At 41.0% G+C, this 13,338-nt stretch overlaps 2 protein-coding genes across 2 annotated transcripts; one reads left to right on the top strand and one right to left on the bottom strand.

Annotated features, from left to right (window-relative positions):
- Nucleotides 1-9,903, top strand: mlec (malectin). Its single transcript, XM_067603715.1, has 6 exons — nt 1-403; nt 824-1,044; nt 1,555-1,733; nt 1,994-2,170; nt 5,437-5,494; nt 5,664-9,903. Exons 2-6 carry the CDS (start codon nt 843-845, stop codon nt 5,906-5,908), a joined length of 861 nt encoding a protein of 286 aa, XP_067459816.1. The 5' UTR covers nt 1-403; nt 824-842; the 3' UTR covers nt 5,909-9,903.
- A 436-nt stretch (nt 9,904-10,339) lies between these two features.
- Nucleotides 10,340-13,253, bottom strand: si:ch211-170d8.2 (uncharacterized protein LOC571755 homolog). The gene is made up of 3 exons (XM_067603704.1): nt 12,370-13,253; nt 11,058-11,202; nt 10,340-10,903 (listed from the first exon to the last, which is right to left on the bottom strand). The coding sequence occupies exons 1-3, from the start codon at nt 12,791-12,793 to the stop codon at nt 10,573-10,575; spliced, it is 900 nt and encodes a 299-aa protein (XP_067459805.1). The 5' UTR covers nt 12,794-13,253; the 3' UTR covers nt 10,340-10,572.
- Nucleotides 13,254-13,338: the final 85 nt, after the last annotated feature.

Below are 13,338 nucleotides of genomic sequence, written 5' to 3'. Positions count from 1 at the left end.
GCGAGTCACTCTCAAAAGTTACGACCTATGATATTTTTAACACATTCATTCAAAGTCATTAGTGTTAAACAAGTAGGATATGACTGCTCTGTGATGCGAAATGTTTTTTTCAGTGGTTTGAGTTCAGGAAAGCAGCAGCAGATTGTGATACGACAGCACATGTGTCAGTCATCGCAGTGTGAGGTTAGGTAGCCCATGTTAGGTCAGACAGGCAGCAGGCTGCAGCTGAGCAGGGCTGCAGAGTACATGCACACATTGAATGAAAGTCAGTATAGCTTTGGGCACCAGCAACTGAGAATATCTGCACAGAGTTATCCTACAGTGTAGAGTATAAAGGCTCCGGCTGAGATACGCTTACACATTGGCAAAAAAGACAGGTTGAAGATATTTGTGAAAGGGGAAGGTAAGTTAAGAGACATTTACATGAAGTATTTCTGGTTAGCTAGCTAGCCTAACTGACCAACGTTAAGTTAACTTACTCGCTGCTAATTCCTTGTTATATTGTGGTGTTTGCCTAATTAATAAAGAGGTGGGCTTGATTGTGGTTTTATTCGTGTTAAGCTTGAATGTTTTTGTATCATTTCGCTGTCATTATTTGAGTCGGCGTGCTTTTGTGCTACCGGTATCGGTACTGTTAACGTTAGCATACTGGCTAACTAACAGATATCGTGTTGCATGTCATAGCTAGCTAACCTTGTGTGGTTAATGTTACATGTGGGAAGGGTTACTTTTCATACTGCAGCTTAGACTACGTTGCCAACGAGCAGCTACTGACGCTGTCGGTGTCTGTGTTTGTGTTGGACCGGGCTGTGTCTGTGTGTAGGACCGGGCTGTGTGGGGCGATGCAGCGGGTCACGGCGCGGCTCGTCGCCGGGCTGGTCGCAGCGGTGCTGTCGCTGCTGGCACAGCAGTGTTGGGCGGATGGCGGGGGCCCCAGCCTCGCTGAGCGGGTTATCTGGGCTGTAAATGCCGGAGGTGAAACCCATGTAGACGTGCATGGTATTCACTTCAAAAAGGATCCATTGGAAGGGAAAATTGGTAAAGGTGAGTTGACTGTTATCATTGGCTAACTGTTAAAAATGAGCCTTGTGTCTGGCCGGGCTGCACCTGCAAGGTGTTTATGAGACTTGACATTGTGAGAGTAAAAAGCTTTTCCTCAGAGTAACACTGATTCCCAGCAGAAAGCTCTGCATGGTTTCGCTTCCGCATATAACCACAAACTAATGAGGAGTCAGCACAGAGGACTGCGGCTCCGCCCCTCTCGGCATGTAGAGGAAGCAGGTGATGATATGATCAAACTGACTGTAGAGAGTCATTCTTGGCTCCAGTTATTGGGGCAGAGGTACTGTAATTGCAAGTTGGAGTGAACACTGTGTGGTAAGTTGCCATTTGAGACAGAAGGGCACTCCTTCATTGAGTGCAGGAAAAGGTCAGGGCTTGTGCAATGTGGTGCTTTACTCGATTTAAAACATGATCAGTTTTCCCAGTAATCCAGCTATTAATGTGGTCTTGTGAGCAAAGGGCACACTGAACCTGATGCTGTTCTCTCTGTAGCGTCTGATTATGGGGTGCGTCTTCCAATCCTGCGCTCCAGTCCAGAGGACCAGATTCTGTACCAGACAGAGCGCTATAACGAAGACACTTTTGGATATGATATTCCCATTCGTGAGGAAGGCGACTATATACTAGTTATGAAGTATGCAGAAGTTTACTTCGCTCAGTCACAGCAAAAGGTACGGTTGTATGTATTTGATAAAGATATAATTTTCATCCGCACATTTGCACAGGTTGAATGGAGAATATGTGCATTTAGCACTTTTTTTTACTTTATTTAAACTTGTTATGCCTTTTTTGCTTTTAATGTACATATTAATGCACACAAAGTGTTTGGACAGTACTCTGGGAATTATTTGAATCTCCATCATAGCAACATGAATGTGAGGTTGTGTGTGTATGGATGAGCTGTTAATAATTTCGGATTATGTTCTTCTAGGTGTTTGACGTCCGCCTAAACGGCCACGTGGTGGTGAAGGACCTGGATATCTTTGATCGAGTGGGTCACAGTACTGCACATGATGAGATAGTGCCCTTCTCGATTCGACGTGGCAAGCTGAGCGTGCAGGGAGAGGTGTCCACTTTCAACGGCAAGCTCACTGTGGAGTTTGTAAAGGTGAGTTGTGTTTAGTTCACTTATCTGAGAAATTTGTGGATTGTCTGTGAAAAGGAAGTGTCAGTTTGCCTAATCCTGCTTAAACAGGTTGGTGAGGTGCAACATAATGCAGGAATAGATCATTTGAAGGTGTATACTTCTGCAATATCTGCTATGTTTGGTTGATTGGCTGTGTTTAAGAGTTCTCTAAAGTAAAAGTACTGGAATTTTATAAACTGAAAACCAAGTCATTCTTTTTTGCCACTCTTCTCAACTGAGAAACTGAACTGAAACTTTGAGTGCTGCATGTTATCTTATGTGATGTAATTGTATGATCTTTAAAAAAAAATAGCTATTCAAGAGTTTTTATAGTGACAGGTGTGCAAAGCATTACGTTTTTGTAGCGAACCACTTCACCCCAACATGTGTGTAAAAGTGTTCTAACCACTTTTTTAACCAAAAATGTATTTGTTTATTTTCTTTCAGGGGTAGTGTTTTAATGTTTTAAGCTGATAATGGGCGGGTTGGTAGGATAACCACAAACAGTACTCAAGTATTGTTACTTCTTAATTAAATGACTCAAGTAGAAATAAAAGTAGTTATCAAAATAACTGATCAAGTGAAAAGATGTTTTTGTCAAACAGATGTTAAACAAACTTAAAAATGTAAACTTCACAGTATTTTCCCAAACTGGTTTTCTTCTCTTTATGCATAAGAAATGAAAATCAAACAAAAAAACTATTTTAGTACTCCTCAGAAGGCAGAACAAGTCTCCCATTTAACATCTCTGTGTATTAACGAGGGCTAACTAGTCGACCAAACCATCAATGAGAAGAGTGACGTAATCGATCAAGTTTTCATTGGTTGGTTAATTGCAGGGAAAAAAGCTGCTGCAGCTCCTCCAAACTTGTCACAACTTCTTCGTCCTTATTCTGTCTTTGCCGATAGGCAACAGCACTGTGTGTCCTTTAACCAGCAGACAACATGCAGTTTGTCTGTGAATTTGGTTGATTCCTAATTTGGTTCTGTCTCAGACTGGCCATCATGTGGAGCTTTGGCAGCTCTTCACACTCAATCTGTCACAAGTTCATGAGTTGTGTGATGTCATATTTTGTTGAAATAAATTAACAAAATGTTCAGTCTCGTCACTGGTTGTTCCGACACATCCAGAATCATTAACTTTACCACTTTTGCCATCAGCACTGTCATTAACAGGCAGCTCACTTTGTATGTGTGCTTGTAAAATGTATATTTTAAAGGCTCATTATTACAGTTTTGTATTTTTCTGTAATGTAGCAGAGTGTTAACAATGTTACTTATAACATCTTTCTCAGCCTTGGAACTCAAACCATTTTCTGATGTCCCAAAAAATCTATATTTAAATAATTAAATTAATATCATAAACATGCAACATCTAGTAGACTATTGGCTTGAACTAATGACTACTAGTCTACTTGGGAAATCTTTGGTTGGGGGCAGCTCTATTATTAACCTTGTGCTGCTGTAACCTTTACATTAATATGACAATCATTTCAGAGTTGGGCAGTGTTGAAAGTGTTACAAGGTCCAATCAGGCACGATGTTACTTGTACAGAAAAGCAGCTCTTGGGACTTATTCACAAATTAAGCTGACATGTAAAATTGCCAGCACATTTACATAATGAACCACACGTCTGAGAGGGAGTTGGAGTGTGTGAGCAATACAAATGACAAAAGCTGCAGATCTGGTTGGTTTTTATCATACCAGTTTATATGTCGTGAACTTCAGCAAATAACTTTAGTTTTCACTTAATAACTCCTGTCTGAATATACCGTTTCAAATTCTTCACTGTTTATTTTTATCTTTCAAGCTAGTGTTTTGTTTTTGTCTTCTTATTCAAGTTCTCAATATGATTGCTTGTTACTGTGATACAGGAAAGGATGTTGTTAGTGCACCATAAAAGATAAATGAGTGACCACCCTGCACAGATGTGCTGTTATTGTTGGATGACTTAAGATTGTGTAGTCTGGCTCTAAATAAGCTATGAGGGCCATGAATCCATCATCCTTAACCAACAAAAATCTATTGCTGTCTTTGTGATAAGCTCAGTAAGTCATTTCTTTGCTTGGTACGTCTTTCTTTTGGTATATAGATGTTGTGTCTACTCTCCAGTTTGTTATATCAGCACTCTAATTTTTATACACTGGACCTACAACCTGACATGTATTACGTTTCCCTTTATGTTCTCCTCGCGATCGCTACAGCACCATGTGACACAATAATACTGAACATCCGTTCCTATTGGCAGTGCGGAGACAAGTCAGCCAGATCAAAAACAGTGGATGATTTTAATGGTGTAGGTTTAATTGAATTGTCTGCTGCAAAACTTGGCAAAAAAGCCTGTGGTTATATAATGAATACTTTATAAAATGCCCCAAACGAAAAAGTGACTTTTATTGCTACAGAATGACTTTCAATTATAATTATCTTGTCAGTGTTTGTTAGACGCATACTTGTTTATTCAGCTCATATTTGCACAACTACTTCCAGCATCCGCGAGATAACCTCAGATTCTGTTTTTAAGTCTGAAAACTACTCACACATATTGTTGCCTTCGCCTCAGGCCACAAGTATGAAACATTGTGATTAGTATTCCCTTTAAGGTTGGCTCTCAGTGCTAACAGATGTAAGATTTTGCTAGTGTGTTTGTAGGCCATGTGGTTGTAGGCTAAATTTATAGGCTGGCATACTTCAAAATAGTTTATCTCTAGCTGAAGGATATTCTGCTGTGACCTCTTTCTTCTTTTTATTCTTATTTTTTGGGTTTTTTTGTTTTGTTTTTTTTTTTTTGTTTTTTTAGATCGCTTGCCTTCTCTGCATTTTCTCTCTCTGAACAGATACATGTGATCTTTTTTTACAAACGTTAAAATTATTCCAGCAATGAAATATTTCTAGCACAGGTGTTTCAGTTTTGCACACTCCACTTGTTCAGCAGAAATTCACCTGCACCGATTGATTTTGTTTTCATCATTTAATCATATGTGATGCGTGATGAATTTAGACTGAAAGCTAAGTACATTTGGTAATAAGTCATTTTAATGAGGTTGTTGTGTCAAATTAAGCATCATAACAAGATAAGGGTACGCCGACCGCTTGATAAGTGATTCTCAAATGCAATTATGGATCTATTGTTGGAAACTTTATCCCTACTTTATCATCACTCCTGTGTGATGTTAAACACATTTGTGTTCATAAATGTTTAATTTTCTTTTGTTTACATGTGGTGCTGATCTATTCTGTGTTTCAGGGTTATTATGACAACCCAAAGGTCTGCGCTCTCTATGTAATGAAGGGAACATTAGAGGGTAAGTCTCAAAACTGCAAATATAACACTCAACACACTGAGTCATTTCCATGTCTCGCTCAACCAGATGTAAACATTTTAGTGTAGTAGTTGTAGACTTAGTAGTGGCAGAGTTATATACCATCAAAATGAACCTCCACTATCTTCCCTTCTGCTTTTTTACTCGATAGACGTACCTAAACTTCAGCCTCACCCTGGCTTGGAGAAGCCTGAGGAAGAGGAGGAAGAAGAGGAAGAAACTGACGGAGGCGAGGAAGGTGGGAAGAAGAAGCTCCCACCAGGTTCCAAGTACAGGGTCCAGTCAGGACCCCGAACACCAAACCCATACGCAGCCGACAACAGCAGCCTAATGTTTCCCATCCTAGTGGCGTTCGGGGTGTTCATCCCCACGTTGTTCTGCCTCTGTCGGCTGTGAGTGAAACCTAGTCAGGAGGACAAGACGGACGTGAGACTATGAAGAGAGAGAGGGAGAGAAGGGGGTGGGGTAGGGAGGGGGCTTGAGGGGACAACAGCAGCACAGGTAAAAGCATACACACAGGAGAGAGCTCGAAGGCTTGGAGAAAAAAAAATCACCAGGACGGAGGACAGAAAGACTAACTTTTTGGAAAGCCACCGCAGGATGAAGCAAACGCTGCTGTCACTATCAAATTGTACCGCTGAGGAAAGAAAAGAAGATGTAGGAAGTGTATGCCGTGCGCTTCTTTGTGAATGTGTTTTCGCATCCACCTCTGCTGACCCTTTCGAACAACGTTAGTCATTTCCACTCAGACACTGGGCAGGGTTTACAGGTGCCAGTCCTCAAGGTCTGAAACCACATTTCAGCAGCTAAGGGATGCTCAGGAGTGATCTGTCTGGGCCTGTTTTATAAAACTAAAAGCATTGTTTTGTACTGGGTGTAGCAAGGACGCACACTCTGTTTCACACTCCTGCTCAGCATCCGGTCAGACATTTTACCTTCAAATTGGAAATGGTGCTGCTCGGAAATTGGTTAAATAGAACAGAAACCATGAGTCAGACGGTTAGTAGTGGAAATACGGTTTCCAGTTGAGAGGCTCCCATTTTTTCTCAACTTAGTTAGTCCTGCGTCGACGTGCCATCGTCTACTTGCCATAAGATGCTGAAATGAGACAGAAATTGATTTTTGAACCAGCCCCGTAGCTGGCGGGCTTATTTGCTGTTTGCTGTCGACTTGCCTTTACATAAATATAGGTTGAGTTTCACAAATCTGCTCGTGACGTGTGGTAACGCATAACACACTTGTTTGACATTGTTCCACCAAATACAGATTCAGGGCCTTAAAATTGTCCTCAACAGCGATCACAAATTGAAAGTCCTTTTTGAGATTTTTTTTTTTCTTTTTTCTCTTCCTTAAGGCCGGATCCATTTTAAATTTCATGACATTAGAAGGCGATAATGTCGACCCTACAACGGTTAACCTTTAGTTTCTTTGAATGAAAGACACCACAACCGCGTTTAGTGAGAGGCAAAGTTTATGCTGTGAAATGCTGAAAGCAAGTCAAGATCTTTACATCACTGTATCTAATGTGCTCGCTGCCTTTTCTACTCATTCATTAATTATGCATGCCTGCCTTTTAGTTTCACCAAAGAATGTCTTTGTTTATTTTGTAAGGAAAAGTAAAACTATGTAGCCTGTTTTTAATTTGACCCATAGCTTGCAAATTTACACTCTGTGATGCCTCTGAGGCAAGTGTTTGAACCGGGTGGGCTGAAAATTGATTTAGAGAAAACAAGTGGCTAAACAAAGGGGGGGCAGTTGTAATTGTTTATTTCCTTGGCTTGTTTATTTTTATTTTTTTATTTTCTCGGGGTCAGAAATGTTTTTTTTTTTTCAATTTAAAATCGGAATGCTGTGTTGACTGTGATGGGCCGTAAACGGAGGGAACCGGCCGCTTCAGCTCCATGTTAATATAATAAATCATGAGAATCTGCGCCAGTCACTGCACTTGTCTCGTACATCCCCCCAAAGTCGCTCATCGTCTACCGCAAAAGTTCATTCACTTGCAGCAAGAGGCAAGAAAGCACAGCATCAATGTAAGTAGAAACCAGAGGTTTACTAAACGTTAAAGAGCAACATTTATTGAATTCCCCTCAAGCTTCACTCGGCCTTTTCAAATCTGTTGTCTTAAAACTTTTTTTTATGTTGACTGTACCTTTTTTTTTTTTTTCCCCAGTGTGAATTTTCAGTGCAATTAAGCTACTTGTTCTGGTTCTTGAATTGATTTGAGCAAACAGTGTAAATTTTTGTCTTTGAGCCTTTTTTTTTTTTTTTTTTTGCTACATGGCCACATTATCAGAGTCCACTTGGCTCTTGGACAATAATATCCTTTTTTTTCGCTTTCCATGCGGACTGAAAAGCAGCTTTGTTCCTCATTTTTAGTCGAGTTGTGTCGTGAACCCTCCTATTTATGTATCTAGTTACCTCCTTTAAGTGCTTAGCTCTCCTCCAAGGATGATTTTGTAACTTTGCCTGTTTCACTAATGCGTCTTAAATGTCCTCCCAACCCACCCGCCCCCCCTGCTAGTATTGCTGTCGCCATATGCAGTACTTGAAAACGGTTAATAATTCAGGTGTTGTGGATCCTCCTCACTCCTCGATTCTCCTTCCCATTTTGATTGATTTATGGTGTGTAAGAAGTTAGTGCCAGAAAATATTTGGCCAGTTGTTGACGGTTTTTTGGGGTTGATTTTCTTTTCTTTCTTAAGTTGTAAACTCAACTCATATTTAAGACATATAAGCACCTTTTTTTTTTTTTTCCTCGGAAAGGATGCAAAAACTTCAAGTAATTCAGCACCAAAGTCACCGTGTTCTGTTCCTCTGCAAGTCTACACAGCTGCGTGTGTATATAAGGTACAAGATCACACTTTTTTATCGTGTGACATCAGTTCTGTTCTCATCACTTTTTGTGTTGTAGCTGAGGTGTTAGGGTTTTTCAAATTTTCTCTTGAGGAAGACTTTGTGGCCTTTCTTCTGGGGAGGAACGGTTGTTGGTACAGAGTATAAAGCCGGATAAAGTATCAGAAAGTCAAATAAATGAGATTGTGTCTGAAAATGTGGGATCTTCCAATCTATTATATATAATTTAAATCAGAGTGGGGCTGATCTGGAGATATTTTATAATACGCTTGGATTTGTATGTTTGAATTTTTTCCTCAGGATCTGTTTTGTTTTGAATTTTTAAACGTGATATTTTATTGGTGTGACATTTTGCACTGCCTCATGTATTTTTAAAATTATGTCATTTTTGTGTGTTTGTCTTTGTTGCCTTGAATTATTGAATACATTGTGCTTTACCATCATTCGCCTTGAGGTCACTCTTTTGTTGGTTTGCATCATATCAGTCCCTTTTTCTCTCTCTCCTCTCTGTTAAACACAAGTTTCAGGGCTAGATTTTCATTCCACATGGACAGCTCTTGTCAGGAGTGAGGGATGAGCATCTGTCAGTAGAAGTGAATATATCCTGAGTCTGTCTTTAACCTTAACTTCTCTGGGAGCAAAGCCAGTCAGAAACATGTGGAAAGGTTTCCAAGATTACTGTGTGAAGTTATATATATATATACATATATATAATGTCCAGCTCTTGTTCCACACAGTCTTAAAGTATTTAGCTCCTCACCAGCCTTTTTTCCAGACGTCAGTCCTGATGTTGTCATTACGTCTCACAATTTGATGAACTGGAGTGGAATGAAGATCTGCTCTGTGTTTTTCTTTTCACATGAGAACCAAAGAATTGCCATCATTCCATCCAAATTCTTAAAACGCAGTGTCCCAACGCGTCGCTAAAGGTTCCTCATTTCTTTCCTTCCTTGCCTGGTAAAGCAGTGAATAAACCAGGGGAAGCAAACCTGTCATGTCTTGTCATCAGATTTGTTGTCACCACTAATTATTCCCCCGCCATGAAACCCAATCTTCTTGAAATCTTGTCACTGTCACCCTAAAAGAGGCATTTTAATTGCTCTGTAATTAATGTAATTTTTTTTTTTTTTTTTTTGACAAGAGATTTTTAGCTTGATGCGACTTCTTTTTGTTTCTCATTTTCAAAGCAACTGAACATGTGAGACGAATTTAAACTGAGACAAATTTGAACAGCAAAAAAAAAAAAAAAAAGAAAAAAATCTGCCAACTTCTCCATCATCCGGTCAGCAGACCACACAGTTTGCCACCAACCACACAGTGCGAGTGTGTGCTTAAGTATGAGTAAAGAACCCTACTGTACAGATATACATGTGTCAGATAAATAAATGCTCTTCTGAGGGCTGTAGGCAGCAGCAGGTGGACTGAGAAATGTATTCGAGACCCCTGATCTTACTCAGATGTGGCATATATCTGCAAAAAATGGGAAATGCTGATAAATGCTGTCTCTTTTTAATAAATGTGCTATTTTATCAGAATGTGTTGCTGCTGTTATTTAACTCAGTATGACTGTGTCATATTCTATTCATTAGTTTGTTTTTCCATTTGCAGTTACATACTGTGTTAATCTCGATTTGTCTTTTAAGCATTGTTCCTAAGTGTGAGGTACACCTTGCAATTACTTTTTGCTTGCTTAAGATACTTTTAGATCTTTAAAACAAAGGTCTAATAATAATTCCTGAGGAACAGTCACTGCAGGGTCACAGCACATGTCGGCTACAGGCCTTTGTTTGTCCAGGTGTTGCTTTTTCCACCAACTGTGAAAACTTCTTTAAATAGAAGCTCACATCTAAAAAGGTGTTAGGAGACAAATATCTAAAAGAGGAGCACAGCTGAACAAAACCACGTCAACTGAGGTGGCCACACACTGAAGTACAATTTCTTCATGATCTTTTGTCATTAGCAGTGGTTAGATTGATCTTTAATAACCAAATAATGACTCCATAAGCATACAGTATATCATATTCACAATTTACATAATATATATAGCCTATTGTACAAAACATAACATTCATAAATTAATAGATTTGACATTGAAGTGCATTATTTCTTGATATGCTTTGAGGCGTCTGTGGTTCATCATTTAGAACAGAGTGGGTGAAACATGAAATATCCCTTTATGGTCTCAGCAGAACTCAGTCCAGTCTTCATCTGTAGTACAGAGCCATGAAAGGTGTGTGTGAGAGGTGAACACCGCCGGTTTCACAGGACACCCCTACTCCAGCCTGACTGCAGTCCAGGACCAAGCCCAGGCCCAGCTCAGGAGTAGGCAGCGGTGCGTCGACCCCATCCCCCCACACGTTGCCGTCAGTGTCCTGTAAGGCTCCTGGATCCCCCTTGGAAGAAAACACCACCCGTCGCATGTTCACCAAGCTGGGACCCCCTCCGGCACCGCCTGCTGCCTCCTGCAAACTCTGGAGGAGGAACAGCAGGTCCACTCTCAGCTCCACAGCGTGACCCCTTGACCACACACTGTATCTAAATGAGACAACAGGGAGACATTTAGGTCCGACATTCCCAGAGGCCATCAGTTCAACACTGACTTTGATTCTTAAGACTGACGGCTGAAATGAAGAATTTTTGTAAAACTGAGCAAATTAGTAAAAATATGGATCATATTGAGACTTGTTACCTTGTTGGAAGGTTGCGCTTTGCCATAGATGGAAGCGCAGGGCGGATGTCCAAATGTTGTGGGTTTGAAAGTTGGAGGTGAAGCTCGGCCCTCATAAGATTCAATGTTAAGATCTCCCTGGTGAGGAGAAACTCCACATCTGTATCTGCAGAAGAAGAAGAGGAGGAGGAGGAGGAGGAGGGTAATGATGAGTCCGTCAGAGTCACAGCACAGTGTAGATTAAGACAAAGCTTTTCATGTCACAGCAGCACGCTCAATCCCAGGGATCAGAATAGAGTCTCCAGCACAGAGGTGATGTTTTCACTCCTAATACCTTGTTAATCTGTCAGCAGGATATCTCAACAACTGTTGGAGGGAACATTAAGCCAGCTATGACTCATTTGTATGCAGATAACACAGTCCTCTTTTACAGCTGAATTAATCAAGCTGTTAATGCCCTCCAAACTGCTTCTCACTGCTTTTCACTTCTACAGCTTCAGTCTATAAAATGCACCAACAAAAAAAACAGCTTATGACAATTACCAGAGGATATCCACTCACTGCACCTTTTCAACATCAGATAGAAGATATATACTGTATATGTTTACATATGACTGCTTGGGGATGTTTATGTCTATGTCTTTATGTGTGTGTATGTTTAATTATGTTCTCATCACTATAATCTGTGCATGTTAACTGGATGGGCCTTGCTGTGTGTAAATGGGATCTTGCATGTGTATGTGTTTATTTGTATGAGCTGTTTCTGGTAAACAAGTTCTTTCTTTGCAAAACACTCAGGAATCCTCTGGGTGTTTTTACTCTTTAACACCTCTGAATTTTGGACAACTGCCTTTTTTTTACTTTATCCAAATTGGATAACTGACAAGATCGTCTTCATCTGGAAACTCAAAGGGGCATTTAAGTGAATATGATAAGGAATGTAAGTGCTTTTAATTAGCTTTATCATGGACAGTTCAGTTAAACCTGAACTTATGTAGGAGATGTGTTTGGATGCAGGGTATCAGCAACTTGGAGAACTTCCAACAGTGGTAAAACACAGTTTGTGCTCTGAAAGCCTTCTGAACTGGTTGATCTCTTATCTGGCGGCGCTGCAGCCCACTTATTCCTTACTTCTAAAGTTATAAAAGATGTTCTTCTGCAGCAGTGAGCTACATCTAATCGAATTAACCTAAAGGAAATAAACTTGATCTCCATTTTCCAGGGAGAACCCTGCAGTCCATCAAAGGCCTGTGCGTCTCTGCTACAGCCAACTCAAACAACGCATTTCAGCACTGCACTGTAATGTGTTTTAGTTGGATTAACTTTGTCTTACCTCCTCTCAGGCGACCCTGAATTCCTTTGACGCTTCTGCAGTTTAGTCCTTCTTGACAGCAGCGGTAAACCCGTCGCACAAAGCTGAAAAGAGATTTCCCCGGGAAAACCAGGCCCCGAGAAACTCCCGGAGAAAAGGGCCGAACACGGAGCTGCAGCAGATTTGAATCGTCTTGAGGAGCTTGTGTGTTTTCCAGCCAAGGAGCCGCCAGCTCTGCGCACCGCTCCCGGTGCGCCTCCGTGACCCCGCGCCTCCACCGCCTCAACGCGTCCGTGCGTAAAGTTGGTCTGTATGATTCATTTGTGATCTCTGGTGACTGTGACAGAAGTCCCCGCGTGTCTACTGCGCGGCCAAATACTCCAATGTCACTTGTCATCACTGTGAGAAGAAACAGAGCAATCCAAGAGCAGTGCGAAGAGGCCATGGTGATATTTCTGAATCCCGACCTGCGGATCTTCACTCTGTGGTGCCAGCTCTCCAAACCCCGGTCTGCCTGCTATATATCCCTACTGACAATGGGGACATCTTACCACTTAGAATTTGAATCCTGACCCTCCTCACAGTCCCTGCCCCTCTTTTTGTTCGTGCCCTTAACCACCCATTTACACCCCGCTGCTTTCTTTTAATGCGCTTGCATAATGAGGCGCCCCAAAGAGCGCCGACCCCATCCATTCAAATTCAGCTACTTAGCTAATGACTCTAATTACTCCATATTCGGGTCATCAAGAACGACCTTATTTACAACAAGTAAAAGCACAGAAACATTTGGATAAAACATGAATAATAACATTTTATAAGCATGTGTTTGGCAAATAGCGCGCGTCCTCCGTCACACCGTTTTCAGCATTTTGAAACAAGGCATTAAGCCTAAAGTGGGAAACAATGGGGCCAGATTGCAGGGTCACATGCGGGCCGCTGATGGCCCAATACGGCCTTGTTGCCCCTGCGGTTTTAAACAAGCATTTACAA

The sequence above is a fragment of the Thunnus thynnus genome, chromosome 2, assembly GCF_963924715.1.
Source record: "Thunnus thynnus chromosome 2, fThuThy2.1, whole genome shotgun sequence".
NCBI lineage: Eukaryota > Metazoa > Chordata > Actinopteri > Scombriformes > Scombridae > Thunnus > Thunnus thynnus.
This window is presented reverse-complemented; position numbering and strand designations above follow the sequence as displayed.